The sequence below is a fragment of the Phaethon aethereus genome (genome assembly GCF_964289735.1).
Source record: "Phaethon aethereus genome assembly, chromosome: 11".
NCBI lineage: Eukaryota > Metazoa > Chordata > Aves > Phaethontiformes > Phaethontidae > Phaethon > Phaethon aethereus.
In genome coordinates, this window is record NC_138587.1 from 24,441,291 (window position 1) to 24,461,794 (window position 20,504).

The 20,504-nt window shown below is 44.1% G+C and overlaps 1 protein-coding gene across 1 annotated transcript in view; it reads right to left on the reverse strand.

The window, feature by feature from the left end:
- Positions 1-17,051, reverse strand: part of FGD3 (FYVE, RhoGEF and PH domain containing 3) — a gene marked incomplete at both ends in the record, with an annotated part of 114,428 nt that extends 97,377 nt beyond the window's left edge. Inside the window, one exon of the mRNA XM_082004821.1 lies at positions 16,904-17,051. Coding sequence (XP_081860947.1) covers positions 16,904-17,051 — 148 coding nt within the window. The remainder of the gene's footprint in view (positions 1-16,903) is intronic.
- Positions 17,052-20,504: the final 3,453 nt, after the last annotated feature.

A 20,504-nucleotide genomic window follows, 5' to 3' on the forward strand; every position in this document is an offset into this window, starting at 1 on the left:
TTTCTGCACAGTTTTGTTCAAAGCCTTTATAAAAAAATCTCCCCTTGATTTTATTTTTCTTACAACCCAGGAAAAGCCCAAGTACAGCATATAAGCATTTCTGATACATACACCTAAAATTTTATGAGTACCATATGAAAACATTTTGGAAAGAAAATGTTCTGAATTTTACTTTTTTTTTTTCCCCTAAATCAACAAAGGAATACAGAATTTTTAATGCAAGACCACTCATCTTTTCATCTTTAAGCATCAAGTGTCATCTGGTGGATTGACACAGAACTGCACTGAAAGGAACATTTCCTTAGAGCAAATTTTACTAGAGAAGTAAAAATAAACTAAGCAGAGATAATATTTACCTATGTCCTCAGAGATGCAAATAATATAAGTATAAACATCTATGGGGTGCAGGTGTTTAGAAGACAATCAGCCATAAGACTCTCATAACACATCTAGAGATGCACTGCTGACCTCACTGAAGTTCAGGAAATTCCAGTTATTTATGACTTACTTTCCAAAAGCTACTAAAAAGCATTCAGAAACATACTAAAAAGCTGTACGTCTCCAGCAAAGATATTAAAAAACCTTAGTTAAATGACTTTTTTTTTTAAAATGTAATCTGAGATCCATAAGTAACTACCTGAACCTGGAATTGGAGCTTTAAAGGAAAAGAGTCACCTTCAGCGATGTCAGACTGTTTTCCCGCATTTGGGGGGGGGAGTGTGTGTGTGTGTGTGGTGGAATCAGATGCCTTACTCAAGGCCAACACGTATGCTGCAATGCTTTATATAAAAAGCATATATTTATTATTTAAATATATTATTTATTTAAGTATTTTGCAATACTTAATAGAAATACTACTTAACTAGAAACCAAATACTTAACTAGAAACCAAACTTCCCATTTCTTTCTGTCCCTTTTCAATACACATTCTGGTCTCCTCTCTCTAAACCAAAAAAAAAAAAAAAAAGTAACTCCCCCCACAGTGAATGTATTACTTTAAAAGCCATTGATTTTGAAATACATCATTTAGCAAATTTGATAACCAAGCCATGTGGCAGATACCTTCAGGAAACACTCAAGTTTTTAGGAGGAAGAAGAGTGTTAGTCAAGTTGCAAGGCAAAAAAATCAGCAGCATCTTCCTGGCCTTTCAAACTATTTCATCACTTGCTGTGGAAGAGCATGGCTATTCATGGCACTAAAGCGGCGTTTAACTGTTTGAAACCACAGCCAAATCTGATTGCCAGAGAAGGCAACCCAGCCACCACAACATGGTCCTGTTTGTCAAAGTCTACAGAAGTTAGATTCCATCAAGTTCAAACATCAATCTAAAGTTAACTTGATGAGCAAAGTACGCCTTTTGCATACAGAATCAATCCACGCTCTGACACCCCTTTCCTGTGCGGGATCAAAGTTTTGTACAGAGAATACTGGCCAAGACTCAATTTGAGCCCTGCCAGCATGGCCCCCGCCCAGCCGACTGTCCAACATCACCACGCAGGGTTTCAGCAGGGCTGACGATGGATGTGTCGCCATCCCCATTTTAGTTCTGACCAGAGAGTTCCTTTGAAGCAAGTCTCCCAACTTGCTTGCCTCACCCTACTGTGTTTTGGTTTGTAGCCCAGCACAGGCTGGCAGCATATGACCTGGACTCTCTTCAGAGGAAATGAAATTAGAAGAGGCATTCAAGGAGTGACTGCATGTAGCACACCACAGCAGCTAACAGGCATTTGGTTGGCAGGACCTAACTAGAGCTGATCTAATGTAAAAGCTGTTCAAACACACACAGGGCAGATACAGGGTCCTCAGCATCAACTTCCTTCTATAAAACCATTCCTATAGGCTGCATTTATTGCTGATGTAGACTTAGGCAACATAAGTTTTTTTCCCTTTCTCTGACATTTTTAACCTAAAAATGTTTTACTTACGCAAAACCTATTGGTAAACATTAAAAACTAAGAATATATCCTAACAAGGACAATACCAACTGGAACTGCTTCCCATTCCTGAACCAGGAACAAAAATACTCCAAGAATTCTTTATATGCCTCTCCTACTAGCCAAATACAGTCGTCCCCCAAACCTGACACGAGAGAAGCCGACCACTGCAGCATTTTTTTTTAAACGAAGTCCAGGCTATTCAGGAGGAGGCAAGAGTAACCTTCTAACAGGCAGCACCCACTGGAAAAACGTTTGTTAGGGACTACTCACTTCTGCATCCCAAGTCATAGCTGCCGTTGATAGATGCTGAGGCCACCGACAGAGAGATGATTCATCTGGCTGCAAGGGAGACTATGTGTTTACACACTCTAAATCAAGTTGAAACCTTAAAGGTTATCCAAAACACCAACAGACCCAGTTCTTCATGCAAAGAACTGCCTTGCTGGTAAGAAGCCAGCCTAGATTCGACCCAAGCCTTTGGGCAGCCTTAATGCTCTCAAGTCCAGTAGGGTTTTCCAGTCAGTTCAAATAACCTAATCCTCTTTTTTGCAGACTCCAAATAAAGTCGTCAACTGCCCCAGATGAAGTAAGGAAGGGACAAAAATCTTCAACAGATCAGAGGAAACAAAGCCAATCCTCTTCTGACTTTCTCAATAGCTGTCAGAAGTCCAACTGAGCTGACAAAGACCAAAAAGCATTACCTCAAGGCTCAGTTCAAAGGTAGCTGATTCACAGATTACAGTCCAAGTACTGTATACGAGCATCTAAAGGTTCAGTTGTTTAAATTATACAGTGTAAGTCAGTACTTGAAACAGGACAAGTTTCTGGTTCTCCTGATTAAAAACTGTCAGCGACTAAGTGCAAAACATGGTCCACCTAACTGCAGAAAAAGCTGAAACAATAGCACACGAGCAGCACCTTACCTCCCAGTATCCTCCTAATCCCACGCCCAGTTGTTTTGGGTGAAATCTAAAAATACTTAAGGTAACTAAGAAGGTTAAAATATTTATTTTAATTTAAAAAAAAAAGAAGTAATAATTGGTATACTGCCCCATGCATGTACCCCTGGTGCTCTGAGGTGAAGATACAGTCTTGCTATTTTTATCCTCCTAGCAAGGAGGATAGAAAGCCCCTAACTCCACATCGATAAGAGGAGCCCTCTTTCATGAACTGCAGTGCAGTGACGGTGCCAGAATCAAGTTGTGTTATGGCTCAAGGCCCCAGCATGTCTTAACGCAGTGCCAAGGAAAGCCACTTCAATGTGGTGTCTACATACCCCATTAGGGATTGCAAACCCTATGTTTAGGGGCATGGAAAGAAGCTGAGAGATTTACGAGAATTAGCATGGCTATATCTAAAGTTTCCTACAACACCCACTTTTTCCAGTAGAGGAGATCTGTGGTCTTCTTAGGACTCAATTAAATGCCAGTTTATTCAATATAAACAGACCGAACTCCAGAAAGGCACCAGCTTCCAGCTAAAGAAATCTTCTCCTGACATACATCTTACAGATTCCTTAAATACACATATTTCTAGTGTTGCCTTTATTGTTGGTGCCAAGTATGCTGTCTGCCAGCACAGTAGTAACTCAGGCTTGCAATGTGGCGGGGGGTGGGGGGAAGCATTCCTAACAATATCAACAATTAGGAGTTTCCTGCAACTGGTGAACAGCTGCAGAAATGCAGAAAATGTTTTTCTTCTCTTAGACTTGATTAGCCATTGTAAGATGCCAAAACAATCACTGCTACCACCATGATTCCCTGCAAGACACACAGAATTGCTGCAGAGGAGTCAATGCTTTAGAGTATTCCCCATTGAATAAGATCATTGCAAAGCTCCTTTCTTTGACAGAACTGAGATCCCCCGCTTTTCAGCATCCAGCATCTTACTTTTCCCACTGCCCTCATAAGTATACATGTAACCTGCTGAGCCACTGATCATAAAACATTTTATATTCACCACAAGAATGAGATACCTCTGCTGCAACTTTTCCTCGTCTCCCAAGTTCAAAGAAATCTAGTCTTTCTAGATGTACCCCTGTTCTTCATAAGCAGAACCACAAATGGAGCCTCTTCAGCTGATGTCCATTGTAATGAGCTCGCACCCATCTGACACAGAGGAAAACAAAGGGAAAAAAAAGAAAAGTTTTGTTCCTACTTTTATTTTCCCATTGGAACAGAGGGGTGTAGCAGACAGTAAGCATTTGTCCCTGACATTTCCTGCTCCTGTTGACCAAAGTCCGTCATGCCACCTAAACTATAAAACCCATACCAAGCCTGTAATTAGAGAGTGGAAAAGATAGTAGAAAAACAACCTATAATAGTCTGTTTTTTTCCCAATGATATTGATACGTTGAAGAAAATCATTAACTGTTAAGCACCCTAGATCTTAAACACTGACATTACTTTACAATCTGTATCCTCAAACCCTTCAAAAAATAATCTAAGGATTACCCAACATTTGAAGACAAAGGAGAAAGCCCATGCCATTCCCTCGCAGGGAACTCCAAATTTGGTTCACATCTCCAAGCTTACTTACAACCTAAGCCTGAGCAAAACATGTAAGAGTATTTTTGCAAAGCTGGATATAACTGCAAGGGAATATACCGAATCCCCATGAACTCGGAAGAATCTTTTTTTTTTTTCCCCCTGATGAGGCATTGGTAAATATTTTATCTTCCGCTGTACCGGGTCTGGTTATTACTGTAGGCCACCTACAGCACTAAAAATCGGGTATCAGTGCTTGCTTTTGAAGTGTCATCCTAAAAACCATGAAACTAAACATGAGTGTGCAGAGAGCAGAAAGCATTTCACTGTTTATAATAATCCTGCCTACATGGTATAAGACTATGGTGTGCCCTAGCTCACAAACATTGCAAGCCCACTTTTAATAGTGGGTTAGCCAACCTGAATTCAGAAGATAATGTTCCTTTTCTAGTGGTAAATCCATCCAAGGATCTGGCAATATAGAATACAAACTAAAGCTGAGCTCGTATTGTCAAGGATCTTCCCTTTGCCTCAGCTGGGATGGAGGTATTGCATCATGTGCACAACAGATAATGTTATTTTCGAAGGCCTTCTTAAAAAACAAAACCACAAAACCACCCCACTCCCCCAAAACACTACTTGTAACAAAGATTTTGCTGTCTTGCCAGCCAGCAGACCCTCAGCTACCCTGGCCATGTTCAGCCCCAAACAGCCAGGTCCTGACTACCTACAAGCTGGCTTAGCAGAAGAGAGCTTAAAGAGCTCTCCTAAATTTGGAGACTGGCAAAAGGAAACAGTTCAACTTTAAACACAAATAGTTATTTTTACATGGTCAGCATGACAGATGTTGAGGGAAGGAAGAAACTGTAAGTGTTTGCATTAACCTTCTGGAAAAGTTACTGCGCTGGGAATGGGTTCGGAAGCAAGTCTGCCTGATGGAGCGTGAATCTGCCGGTTTGGACCAAATATTTAGAAGACAATTGTTAGCGCTGAAAAACAGCCTGGAAGGAAGTCATATTCCTGATTGCTCTCAAGAAGGGATCATGCCACAATTAATGTATTAAAAAAGAAACAACTACAAAACCTGAACCAAAAACCATGTGAGATCTAACCTCAATAGTCAAGAAAAACTGAAAATGCGTTCAAATTTATTTTAGCCCTTATATTCGGACTACACGGAGAACAGATTTAAAGGGTGGGCCTGAGAGCAGCAACAGTGACCCATTTAGACCAGTTCCAAATAAGAGACCACATATGTCTATATTTTTACTTAATATGCTACATATTTCAGCTGGGGCGCAGCACCAAATACTGTTATTATCTCACTTCTACAAATGCTTCTAAGCTCCCTCAAATTCTGCTTGTAGAAATCCACAGCTGAGTCTATGCTACAGACTTTATCATGACTTGCATTAAATAAACGTAAAAATAACAGTGCAGAAAAAAGGCAGACTTCCAGTTTTTGTTGTTTTTTTGTTTAAACAAACTAGTTCAAATCCTGCAATTATGGGATCCAGCATGGACCTCTTAAAAATATATTTAACATATTTTAAAAGGGGGGGGGGGGGGAATCAGACATTACAGTTTAATCAATACCAGCAAGTTTAAATGAAGACTAAAGATCTACACACCATTTTGAACAGGAGAGCTGGGTGCAGGGAGTGGGGACAAATTCAGAGTCAGTTGAGGCGTCAGACACGGCAACACTTTTTTCACCACTAAAACCCAAACCTAATAAAAGTCAGAGCACTCTGCATTTTCTGCTTCTAAGTGAAATAAATAACAGTCATCTTATTTACATCATTACATCAGACTGAAAAATAATGGTTTTGATTTTAAGGTCTGCCATATGCCTTTTCAGCAAGGGGACACCACTGCATCAACTTAAAAAAAACTTCAGCCACCACCAGATTTTCAAGTCTTAAAAAAAGAAATAAACAAACAAAACCAAAATGGAAGTTACTGAATTGAGTTACATTTTAACTACTCCCCTTTTATAAATGTGCTGCCTTTGAGAATCCTAACCAACATTTAAAAAATAAAAACTTCAATTATATTCCACAAAAATTATTTTAAGGCCTTCAGTGCAAATGATGATTTTTCAGTATTTTTAGAAACTAAGGCACATGACGTTTAGACATCTTTAATGCATTTCAAAAGATCAAGATGAGATATCAATTTACTAATCAAATGGACATTAGATGAAGCCTCATCTTTTTTTCCCTACTATGTGGTGAAATTAAAAAAAAAAGATCAGTTTTCAGCGTGAAGCGCCTTCTCAGTAGGGTGCCTGAGGGATTCCCCGAAGGAAGCACGTTTCTAAGGAATGACAATGATGACTGGCTTCATTATTTATCATATCACCACACTCAGAATTCTGCAAGCTACACCCAGAGCCTACATGCTCAAAAGTCTGATTTAATACATAAGATCCTTTTTTTCCATCACAAGATAGAGGAACATAAATTCTGGAAGAAATAACCAAACAAACAAACAGGGAAACAGCACAATTACGCAGTTATCAAAACTGCACACATATGACCCATCTAAACCTCAAGGTTTTGGATTTAAAACCAAAAGTTTCAGAGGGCTGAAAGTACAAATGTGCATTTTTGCAATCTGGCCACCAGAAGGATCTCAAGATCAATGCTAAGCTAGCCTACAACTGTAGCAACTCAGTTTTTATTAATTTTTATTACAGACTGTCAGCCAAGCAGATGCCACAACAGAAACAGAACCTGGAGAGAGATGTTGTCAAGAATATCCTGGAGGAATCACAAAATGGCAAGATGTCAGAAGAGGTGAGAGATCAAGAAGAGTGAGAAATGGAAAAAGCAAGTGGGAGGCTGGTGCTGAGCCTTATCGGTAGCACACGAGGGTTCCTCAGTTGTCCTCGAGTGGGACAAACAGGTGACCAGAACTCAGCGGCAGTTTGAGGTTCAGCCGGTGAAGCTGACGGAACAAATCAGGAAATGGAGACAGGATAATCTAGTGTGTTTGGCAGATTTGGAATATACTCTTAGCAGCTGATACCTGTGTGGTTGGGAGACCCAAGCAATGTAGGTGCAAAAGCAAATGTAGCGGAAACCAAATAGCCAAGCGTAAAACCTGTGGTCTCAAGGCTTAAGATCTTTAAGCACATTCCACCAAGCCACTCACAAATTACAGGCACCACCTGCGGCTCCCGGCTGCTGACCCTCCCTCGCACAGAAAACAAAACCTCACCCTACAGAGGCTCGGCTGCCATAGATAATTATTAAGCAAGATCCTGATTAATTTTCAAAAGTGGTTTTGTTTGAAAATTAATTCAACAAGGAGGGAGGAAAGAAAAGGGCGTGCTGTGCTCCAGTCGGAGGCAACTTACCTGCAGGTTTCTTACCGCTTTGGGAGAATCAGCCTAAATTCAAAATGCAACGTTTTTCCCCTGCACACAAGCAGGGGGGCTGAACATCCCCCAGTTTATTGTCAAAATACAATGTTTTAACACTGTGAACGTAAAAGTAACACAGTGGCACTGCTCTGTGTATATTTGCTCAACAACTAGAAATTAACCTCTTTTTAATGGTATGTACTAACAACTCTGAATCTGTTACCATGCATAAGAAAATTTCTGTTTCAGTGGAGGCCATGAGTTCTGCAAGTTTATGAATGCTCCTGCTTTAAGACACAATCCAACTTTTAAACAATTGGGTGTGGGGGGGAATAAAGCCACCTCTTGGTGCCAGCTATTCCATAACCATTTGCTACAAAGGTTTTCAGTGCTGAAGCAGCGGCTGTGGCCGGGGGCAGAGCCTGAACCCCGGACCATTAACACAACAAATTTCACCATCAACATTCGCTTCCACAGTTTCTTTGTCCTAACAAGACGATTAGCAACTTTTAAAATAACATTTGGGACTTGCATGGCCTGGGAAATAAAAAAAAAAAAATTAGACTATTCTTTCAAGTGAATAAGAAAAGCATCTGTTCTGCATTCCAAGTGAAGCAACTTTTTTGACTGCACAACCATCAAAATCAAGCAGCCGTAACTCAGACCAATGACCCAATTCCAACAACTCCACCAACAACTCCAGACAGTATGGATGAGGCGGGCTTTTTTTATTTTGTTTATTTTACTATTCTGAGGAAACTCTACTCTGCCCTAGCTGTGAACACTTGCACCTCCATTAGTAAACTAGGAATGGCAAGGCAAGACATGAATTTGCTTAAGTTGAAAAATTTTTTAAGAAATTAATTTCTCAACTGCATAATAATTAGGGGGGGATTGTTCCCCCCAACTTTGATGTTTGGGTCTGCATTTTTACAGCTGAGAAACAGACTGTAAGAACTTTAATAGCAATTAGTAAAGCAGATCCAGGAGGGCTCAGAAGGCAGAACTGTTTGCTCCTCCATGGGAAACTCCACTCCGAGGGAACGACTCCCGCAGCCGGTGGGAGCGATGCAGGGAGGTGGCACACCTGGCTCCAACGGGAAACTGGAACGGCTGAGGTTCTTCTCCAGGCAAAATTCATCCTCCCCTAATCCGGAGCTTTGCAGATATTCAAACAGGGGAAAAAAGGGGGAAAATATTTAAATAGAAAAACCATATATGCTACTTCAATGCAGACCGTAACAGTTCCAACATGTAGCTATACGCTGTCACAGCCCGAGGGCTAGACCTTTCATCGGTGTAAGCTACTGTAGGTTCAGCCAGGGCTCCAGTAGATCTGGGCAGAACTGTGTCAACCAACAGTACAAACTCAGCTGCAGGGGCACAATCTCTTTTTCCGTCAAATTTAAGAGGGAATACGACACACAGTTTGCGCTGGCTTTACGCATTCAGCTCTCCCCTGCAACCACGTGCTCTGCCTCGCGGCCCGCAGCCTGCCGTCAGCAACACGGCCGCCGCAGCGCTCGGCCCGAGGGCCGGACGCACGGTCTGCGTGCCCCAGGGCCGCCACCACGGCCCCCCGTGCCGCCTCAGCGGTGGGCTGGCGAGCGGGAGCGACGCCGGTGCTCAGCCTCTGCTGAGGGCCCTCAAGAGAAACCTGCCCATTGCTCCCACAAAGGCGGCGAGAGCCGAGTTCGTGGTCATCCTCTTTCTTTCCCAGAAATGTTGCAGCCAGCACAGGGCACGCTGTTGGATGACAACAGTAAAATCTAGAAAACACAGGAGGCTGAGATCTGGTGGTATTTTCGTCCATTGGTTTTGGGGGAGATCACTCCCTCCTTTGCCTTATTTCTTCAGTTCTCTGTTGTTCTGTACCCTGGAAAACCTTTCCTTTATTTCTGCAGTGTCCACAGATTAATCTCAAGCAGTGTTTTGTGCAGGTCTCCTCTTTTACAAATTTCAGATTTCTTAACTAATTTTGACTTTAAAACCCTCCTTCTTCAAGATCTCTTCCTATACCCCTTTCAATGTTTTTTTGCATTGTACTCACCACTTTTGACTTCTTTTCTATGTCAGTCTTCCCTTCTACTACTCCATTCACTGCAGTCTTTACACAAACATTTTTATTCAGCATTTTGAAGACGTGTGTTAAATCCAAATCACAAGCACCCATCAGATGCATAGGGCCAGTGGCATGAAATACAGTATCTCTGCAAATCTCATTCTGGAATACGACACTGTGGCGTGACAACCAAAATACACTGAACAGGTGATTCTTACCAAACATGGCAAAACTGTATTTGGAGGCTTCTTCAGGCTTCCTTCCCCAGCCCCAATGTTTGGTATGGTAACTTTCACCCTCTTCCAACCTCAAGGCCCAAAATGATTGCTGAAGTAGCAAGAATCTCATGAATGTAAATATTTGCTCAGGGTTAAGTTACCATGAGAGAATTTCTGCTCAGAGATGGCAAGCTAAAAAAGAAAGAATAAAAAGGGGCCAAGAGTTTAAGAAAACTAGAGCCCAGTGTTAAATTCCTTCATTACAGTCAGACACCTGCCTGCTTTTCAGGAGCCTAAAGTAAACAGGAGAAACCTCTGACACCCAAACGCTATTTCCAAAAAATACCGGGACTACTGGGCTCTTTGGACTTTTAGAAATCAGATTCTTTACGATGAAGGCAGGTAGCCTCCAAAAATCTCCATCCAGATTGCCGGAATGACGTGTACAGATGTGTAAGCTGCATGCATACACCGTACCCAAATGCTCCTTCCAAAGGATAGGGGTTGGGCTTCCAGTAACAGGCTGACATCTAACCAGAGTCCAAAGTGTCAGTGTTTTAGCCTTTCACATTAATTAGCCAGCTCAGAGTACCATAAAATAACAGCAGAGGTAGCTCCACTTAAAGCAGTGGCCCTCTATACTTCAGCAACAGAATATTCAAAATGCTTGAAGAGAGAAAAATGGCAAATATAATGCAAAATTGACTCATGCAGCAGCCCAGCATAAAAATATTCTCTCCTCGAATCGTCATGAAGCCAAAGAATTTCTATGCAGCAGCATTAAATCAATCTCTGAAGAAATTCAAGAACTAGAATTATCTTTCAAAAGGAGATGCTTCAGCATTTTAAAATATAATTTCAGTAATATAATTATTCACAGCCACACTGAAATTCATGAGGACCTACAATGTTTAGCAGTTCCTCGCCTCTCAACAGCAGTTGCCAGTGGCCTGCTACATCCCTCTCTGTTAACGCCTTGGAGATTCTGTCATCCCAAGAGATGCCTTTTCCTACTACTAACAACAGATTTGAAAACCATGAATTGTACATTACTCCGCTCACTGCCTGATGACAGATTCTTACCCAACGTCAGGAGCTTGCTTCAGAAGAGCAATCAATACTTCCAACACATTTAAACGTCCTGTAGAAGCCTGTGCAATTTAAAAGCTCAGAAATGGTTATTCTTGCTTTTAATAACACTGAGCCCTCTAACACTGAGTCACTAGCATTTTAGAAAGCCACAAAACTTGGTAACACTTGACACATTTCTTCAAGACAAAAAAGCTCCTTCTCCAGGCTGTTAATGCCCAACATGAGTACAGAGTGGGACCCACGAAGGTCCGTCTATCCAGCCACTCGGGGATGCCATGTGACAGTAAGCCTGGACTTCCCGGTCCCACCACCAATGCACATTGCATCATTCAGGCAGTACCAAGTGTCTTAACACGGGAGAAAAATCCCATTTTCAGCACTTCTGCAACTTCTTTATGCTGACAGTTGACTGTCAAAGAGCCATGGGTTTTTAGAGTTCATAACCAAAACAGTAACCATATAAGGGGGAGAGAAGACAGACAGAGGGAGAAAAGTATCCTGACAATATCTGAAGGGTCACTCAGCCCAGCTCTGAGGTAGGAACCTTGACCCTCTGTTAATGGACCTTCTGGAGGTGATGAGTTGATGAAATCACCTCGCTGAGCCCCCCAAGGACCCTGCAGGGAATCCTGCACGAGAGGACTGAAGTTATACTACGTAAATAACCTCCTCCCCCCAACCTTCCCGCCCAGTTTCCCACCCAGCCCTCCCACAGGAGTTAAATCACCGGCTTTTGGTCCCACACTGGGGTCTTAAGTCCAGCCAAATAATAAGAAAAGTGCAACCCAGAAAACAAGGAAGCGGGTAATACCAATAAACTCTGAAATACAATTGCATTTCACAGAAAGACAAAAATAGCAACAAAAGTCAATGACACCAGAACAAAAAGCAGGGAGAACAGCATTTTGAGAGGTAGCGGTCAGGGACCACAGGGCAACATGCTTTAAATAATGCCATTTAAACTCAGTTGCTTAGCCCTGAGAAGCCAATTCACAACTGCACACCCTAGGTATTTCTCATAGAAGTATACGGTGACTTCTGCCAGAAAAAGCAATGGCCACACCACTGAGGGAATGGAGATGCACATCAGGCTGTCGCTCCATTTAGCGCTGCAAGAGAGGGCATCATGCATTAGGATTTCTTCTCTGCACTGGCTGGTATAGCGTTTGCCTGGTACCAAGGTAAATCAAACACGCAGTACTTTAGTACCAGAAACGCCTAATGACAGCCAGTGCAGAAAAAGTGAAAAGCCACAAACTATGAATTAAAATTCAAAGACCCATAAAATGTTAAGACATTGCAAAACATAAAATGCAAATAGAGTTACACTAAGCCTTGCTTTTAGGAGATGGCTGGGGAATGGGAGGAGGGAGAGTAGAGGGAGGGGCAAAAACTTTCACTGGAAGCACTTTCCAGTGTACCTCCACTATTGTTTCACCAACAAAGGCCTTCTCAAATTTCACTACTCATAACCTCCAAACCAGCCAGAGTTTCGTGCTGTGACTGACTGCCTTCCAATTACTGAATGGTCCAGAGAATGCAACGCTGATCTGCAAGTGTCTATTCCCAATTTCAGGGTGGATTTTCACGGTGGAGGTCCGGGGTCCTGTGCTCAGGGGGAGCGGGCTCACTGCTTAGTGAGGAGTTCGAAGAGGTTGGCAGAAGACAGGAAAATGAGAGACCCAAGAGCTGGTGGTGGGTACGCAGGAATGGCTTGAGAGCTGCCACATCATGGAAAGAACTAGCTGAGGAGTTCAATGATACTCCCTCGTAATTTCTCTCTCACTTGTACCTTAGCCTGAGATAAGGTGGACTATCTCAAATTTTCTCTCTTCTTCCACATCTGAAAAATATATGAAGATGTGTGGGTTTTTTTACTTAAAAGGAACTTTCAGCTAGTTCAGAGAATTTGGAACCAGAGACATATTTTGCAAATGGTATCAATATTCATCATTATGCAAGAATCGTAAACCAAGGTCTCTCAAGTGAAACATTCATTTTCACATTAAAATTTGAGAACATCAACAAAAATGAATACCGCAAAAGTTATTACTACTTTTAATCTGCCACACTATTTACTCCACTCAGACAAGTTAACATCTACATGATCAATAGCTCAAACTTCTAACACAATATCTGTATCCAGTCCTGGGAGCTAGAAGTATTTATTACTCAGGTTTTACCAGCCACCTCTTAAATAGCTTTAAATTCTTTGAGTTTTCAGTATGTAGTAAATGAAAAATATTTTAAATGTTTACAGAACAGCTTGAAGAAGAAAATGAATCTTACTCAAAAGCATTTTACAAGTGTATAGCTTTAATAGAAACTGGCATACAGTCAGAAAGGAAACAAAGCATTAATCACACCATTGTTGCATTTACACTCTCTGCCCTTTCGATTCCCATATAGACCACTTGGCCACACTCACTAACCAGAGCAGGACCATTTGCACCAATATTACTGATGTCTGATAATCTTAACAAGATCCCTAAAACAAAAAAAGGTACAAACAATTTGAAAACAAACATACATTCATTATTATTGAGCCAGGTCAGTAGGAACAGCCAAGCTTCAGACAGGAAAATCCAGTGTCCATTGAGCTGGGCACTTCACAGACACATGGGAAGACAAAGCTGTTCCCAAAGACCTCCTACAGAAGTTAGTTGTTCATTTTTCACTGAAAACCAGTGGGAAATACATGGATTTTAGATAGCACTTCAGAGGGCAGCAGTCTCCAAATCACATCTCAAACAGCTTGAGAACAAGGCTTCCCCAAAACCAAACACATAGCAACCTGATCACGGAGCGCAGAGTATAAAACCCTTGGGATGCTTTGAAAAACGCAGCCGCAAAGCCTGTCTTGAAATGCACAAGTAAATTCTGAGTTCCCAAGTCCTTCCCTCCCAGCACCCCAGGGTTTCAACAACCCACTTCCACTGCTACTGACCTAAGACGGTGTTCCTCATTGTGCATCACGCTACAAAAGCTCATGCCACACAAGAAGCTGCAAGGACCATCACCACTTTATTTTGATTCTACCATTTCTATTGGTTTGAACATAACATCCTCTCTTTCATCTCCGAGACACTTCAAGACCAAATAAGCTTTGGAGTCCTAACCTCCTCACACATTATCGCCTCAGTCAATGTTTGCAGTTTGGGGGGCATCCACAAGAACTCTGCAGTATTTCCCGTGGCTTTACTACACCTCAGTGGATTTCCTTAAGGAAAGGGCAAACTAGTATCAAGGCCCCTGCCTCTCTTCCCTGCCTCTGTGGGAGATACCTGACAGGGGTTGCATCTGCCCATTGGAAGGAGGCAGAGATCCTCCGGTAAGAAAGAGTCCTGGTTTCATTTTCAGAAAGAGTTTTAGATATACATTTATATGCAAGGAGCGGCACCGAAGAGGACTGCACAATAGCAATTCCAGCTCCGTTCAAGGATGATTTGAGCCAGGACTACACAAGCAGGGCACATTGGATCAAAGCCACAACAGCAAGCAAGCCCAGCCTCTACAGACTTCTGTTAGATCACCACACTCTAGGTAACTTTGAAAAAAGAAATAACTCTCACTGAAGACAACCACAATCAACAAAACTAGATATTCATGCATATGGCGGGTTATGTATAGCACCTATCTACAAGCATCTAACATGAGAGTCCCTAAGGAGTCAGGAAGCTCATCTTCTGTAACTAAAGCGAGAGAGAGGCTGCTAACACGGGTATTCCAGCTCCTGCAAGCTTCAATCCATACAGGAGGACCCATCTCCAAACTTAACGTACTGAAGATTGGTACATGAGTAGTTCAGGAGGTGCCAGAAGTCAGATTGTCTGAACATCCCTGGATCCAGGGCAAACAGCGAACCTCAGGTCTGCAACTCACCATAATCTTTCTTGCGTTGATCCAGCTTTTACCTATCCAAGAGGCAAGACAGAGAACTTCCGTTTTTTAAAAATAAGGATTTATTTCTTCAGAAGAAGAAATTCCTTTAAACTTTATTTTTTCTAGCTTTATTAAGGCAAGGAGACATACAATACAAAGAACTGGGTCATCAACAAGCTAAATCAGAAACAAAACCAGCTTGCCTATTTCAGGGTATGATTTTATAAACTGCTAGTTTGAGTATAAACTGTATAACTAAAACATCCTGATCGCATTGTGAAAACTACTTTCCATTAAAAATAAACTTCTTATAAAGTATGCAAGAATACTTTTATCACGGTATTTGTTGCCATACATATCCCATTTACATTCTGCATACTTCTCTGCTTGGACAACAAAACCAATTCTAGTGATTAACAATTGCCAACAGTCAGCCAACACTCTTTGGTGCTGCTGCGTATCAGGCACTGCAAGAAGTGGTTAGTCCCAGATTCTTTTAAATTGTAGAGCAATTTTCCTTTGCGTTAAAATTCCCTAAAGCTTGCAAGGGAATTAAGGTAGAGTATATTCCTTTAACATAGTTTAACCACTCTTGATATTTGGAATGGAAAATGTGACTTAGGTACTGAGGTTTAAAAAACAGCTACGACGTATGCAGCCAATTTTCTAAACATGAATCTCATAAGGTTTTTTAGGGCTTTCTTTTTTTCTTGCCTTTTTTTTTTTTTTTGCATGAGAATGTAGGGCTTGCAAAAGACAGCCAGCTAAAGGCAACAGACCGTTATGGCTCAGAGGTTTCCAATTTGCAACTAGAAATGGTTTACATTATAAGTACTAACAGCTCCAAAAGGTATTCAAAAAAGAGAAGAGTGGAGAAAAACTTGGCATTTCTGAAGTGATTAAGTATGGATTGGCAAGAAATAAATTTGATCTATGCAGTTAATAATAGTCTTACCAAACGAAGTGTTTAACAGAACTGGTTTTATGTGGTTTTAGCAGAACTAAAAATACACTTACACAGCTTAGTACTGTATTTACTCAAAGGTGCAGGCTCTGGGCATTGTCAGCCGCGCAGGGACGAGGCTCCCCGAGGCGCCTGCAAACAAGCACCAAGCTCGCAAGGGAGGCACGGCGCTGCGACCCCCCGCAGCCGCGGCTTCACTTACGCGGCGGGGGAAGAGCCGGGCAGCAGCATCTGCCGGCCACGCTGACGAGCTCAGGCCTAGAGAGGGCTGCTCCGGACCCGGCTGACAATGGCTCTGCGTTAGAACCTCGCCAGCCCGCCCATGGGGGGAGGGAAAAAAAACCTGAAAGAAGGCGAGTGAAGCGTCGCCCCGGATCCGTTCAGGCTGCTCCGCTACGGGCCGGGCCCCGGCGCCGGCCGCCGCCCCGCGGGGCAGCCCAACCCCCGCGGCCCGGGGCGCCGGCGCCACGGGCCGTGCCCGCCGCTGTGCCCGGCTGCGCGCTGAGGGGCGCGGGCGGAGGCGGGTCCTGGCGCCGGGACCGCGCGGGCAGCGCCCGGGCGGGCCGCGCTGCCCATGCGGCCCCCGCATACCCGGCGCGGGGTCGGCCCAAGGGCCGGCCGGCCTCCGCCCGCACCCTGCGGAGTGACCCCGCGCACCCCACCCCGCCGGGACCCGCGCCCGCCCCGCTCCGCCGCCCGGGCTCCCCGCGGACCCTGGCCGCCCCAGCCTCCGCTGAAGAGAAAACTTGGCGGGCGAGTACAGAGCTCGCACGGAAACCTCTCCCGGGGGCGCGGGGTGCTGGCGGCGGCAGAGGTGCCACTGCCCGGGGCGGGTCCCCCGACGGGCAGCGGGGCCCGGCCCGACCTCCGGCGCGGGGGGCGCAGCCTTACCCTCCGGCTCCATCTGCTCCCGCCGCCGCGCTCCGGCGCTCCCCGAGCTGCTGCGAGTTGGGCCGGGCGGCGCGCCGGGCTGAGCGGTTACAAAGGCGGCCGCCGGGCGAGGGGGGTGGGTTTCCTCTCCCTCCCACTGCAGCTGCATCGCGCCATGAGGCGCCGCGAGCGGGACAAGGCGCCCCCAAAGGCGGCGGAGGCGGGAGGTGCTCCCGGCGCCGCTCGGCCCCGCGCCGCCCGCCCCGGCGGCCAGCGGGACCCGCCGGGAGGGACCGCGCCGGCTGCCGCGGGACCGGCGGCGGGGGAAGAGAGCACCCGCTCGGCCGAGCACTGCGTTACGGCCGGGAGGCGGGGGCCCCGCTGCAGGCCGCGGTGGCGGGGGGGGGGGCTCTCTTCCCGCCCGGCCCGCCGAGCGGCTCCCGCACCGGCTGGGTGGGGGCGGGAGTAGCGTCCAACCGCTTGCGTGGCCCCGGGAACGGCGCTGCGAGGGGCTGCCGTGCTGAGAGAGGGCCGCGTCCTGCTCCCCTCACGCAAACCGGGTGGGCTCCCGGAGGCTCCCTGGGCCCGGTGGAAGGGGCGCCCGGGTCCCTCGGGAGGCCCACGTACACCACAGAGACTGGTGAAGAAATAGGAAGCGTCTCCAGGGCAAAGCCCCAAATCACGTCAAAAGCAACAGCGAGGGAGGCCTCAACAGGCTACAGGCTCCCTCACAGGCTGCTGCCTTCAGAACCAAAAGCTCTTGGGCTTTTGCTGGGGCAGCTGCAGGGCATGTGGCAAGGCCCAGGTGAGACTGCGATGCCCAGGGCCATGGGTGGCTCCCCAAACTGGTGTCCTGCCCTTTATCTACGTGTCACGGAGTGATTCTGACACAAGCCCTGTTGTTCAGTCCCCTCAGACAACCAACCTCATCCTACCTCCCAGAACCACCCCCTCAGCCAGAAGGTCTTTCAGGGCGTCTTGAAAAGTCAGACGGGAGATGCCCCCCAACTCGCAGCTCTGTGCCGCTGTCAGGGAGCAGGACACAGCAGGAGCGACCGCAGCTGAGCCCAAGGGCGATGCTCTCGTCACGGGCAGTGTGTCGCTAACACGGCACCGCTAAGTGCTCCTTCCTCCCCTGCCTTTTCAGGTGAGGTACGTGTTTAAAGGAGAGCGTTCTGAGAATTAAGATCTTCAGCTCCTCATCACAAGGAGTGAATAATACTGAGCAAAAGAAATGTATTAAGCTTAAAAGCTTTGAATACGGTCGAGTTAAACCACAGTAAGAAAGCAGATCTATCGGTAATGAACCAGCCTGGATTACCTGATGTTACTTTTGAAATCCTACGTGTTACTTTCAACATCCTACCTCAAAGCATTAATAAACATATAAAAAATCTAACATGCAACTAACAGTTTCAGAGATTAGGCTCCCCACATCTATTGCTGTATGAAATGCTTTACAGCTCCCTGAAATCAGTCCTGACCTTTAGGACAATGAGGTACATCATCTCTGAAGTACTTTCACCAGAGCAGATCTGAGCTTACCAGGCACTACATGGTTATCAGATATAGCGGGTGTTCAGCTGCAGAACCAAACTTTAAAATTACTGAAAATTACCTGGGTTCTTTGGTCCCAGGGAATGAAAGGTCCGTGCTATGAAGTATAAAGCTGAGACAAACAACTGTTTAAGCATATTTGATATAGCACCAAAACACCAAATAACCAATGTTCTTTAAAAGGATCGTTTTCTTTTCCGTCCAATTCTTTCCACACCCTAGCCAGCATTTTGGTTTGATATCCCCCCCCTAAAGAATTAGAGCATTTTTTCATTGTAGGTGCTCTCAAGTCCTACAATCTGGGCATTTGCAATACTTAATTTGTATCTCTGACTAAAATCAGTTGAATAATTCTGGAGGGAGTTTACAATTTAAGCAAACATTAAATTGTAGCCATTACTTTTGGCCAGCTAAGATTGTAACAAAGGGCCAGTGTAAGTTTTTTCACATCTAAGAGTATGCCATTTCTTCAACCAAGGTAAGCAGTTTGGAGTCGGAGAGCAGTTTCGGTAGATAACCAACAAAGAAAAGAAGGGCTCTTTTTTGCAACTCTGCTAGGGAGTTGAAGGAATGAAAGCTACTGAGAAGGTAGGCTGACACTACCAGCAAAAAAACCCCGAACAGTTCAGAACTGGGTTTAGAACAGGAAGGTGTTTGCTGGGACACTTCCTCTAAACACTGTAATTTTTTCCCCCTGAATTGAGAGGCATCCAATCCTTTAAAAGTGTGAGGAACAAAACCTGGGATTGTGCTTTGCAGCATGGTTTATGAGTCTTCAGTAAAAGCTTAGGACTCAACCTTTTCTTGAGTTGCAGGCTGTAGATCCATAACCAGCTATGTTAAACCCTTTCCTCCTAACCTGACTACCTCGGGCACCCAACCTGTTTCCCTTCAGTCTCATGAAGGAAGTCGTAATAGGAACAAGTCTGTCTTGTCAATGTTTCTGTCAGTTCTGCCATTCTCAGGCTTAATCTTAGAGAAGTCAAAGCTTCTATTAAATAGAATTGAAACTGATTGGCAATCTTCCGCATTGAACTGGCTCTTGCTGAGCACCTTAAGGTCTTTGTTTCATTAAATTTTATTTGCAAATGCAAATTGCACTTTGTACCCAGTACAACTTCTTTCTTTCCTTTAAGCTTTGAAGCGTTGGGCAATGCCCATTGAATGTGGTCTTTATCATGGGATATTTTTTATTGTTTTCAAACCCTTGATGCCTAATGCACATGTATGCAAGGGTAAGAGAAAAAGGTCAATAAATGCAGTGTAAGCAGATAGTAAAGTTTACACAAATACTCATTCTTTCTCCCTCCAAAAAAGAAAAAAGTTGCCTGTCGTATCGCATTAAAATTCTTCTACAAGAAGAGCGCTCTCAACACAAATTAATTCTCCCTCATGGTAGGCTTTGCAGTTAAATAAGGATTACCATTGCATGCCCAGGAAAGATAAATCTAAAGAGGGTAAAAATAACCTCTTATACATTTAATGAGACATTGGAGACCAAGAAGCTATGGCTTTGCAAATACATGGGTTTTGTCTAACATGCCTTTCATGTAAGAGATGCATGTTGTGTTCTATTCCGGATGATGTAATCCTCAGGGTGACCCTCATGTGCTTTTGCCATCATATGACACTCTACTGAATATACAAAGTTCTTTTGTGTACAGAGTCCTTATTTATAACCCTCAGAATTTTGTTCAGAGCTTTTTTTCCTTTCTGAAGAGACTACTTTTCATTTGAAGATTACTGAAACACGTCTTTTGAGTATTTATGCAACCTCATTTTCATGAATTTGAAACTGAGCCTTTTCAAGTGCAGAGAAAGAAGTACTGCTTTATTTCTCATTCACAATGAGATTAAACCAGCAATTGCAATAAAAAATTTAAAATTTATGGCAGCACTGAAATGGATTCTGTTGCTTTCACTTTAAATTTGCAAAAAAGTGGGAAAAAATGATTCATCAAAGGTAGCTTTCAAGGGGACATATTTTTAAGCTGAAACCCTACTGAGGTAGGGTTTGGGGTTTTTTTAATGATACCTTAGGCAAAAGCAAGTTTATTCCATACTC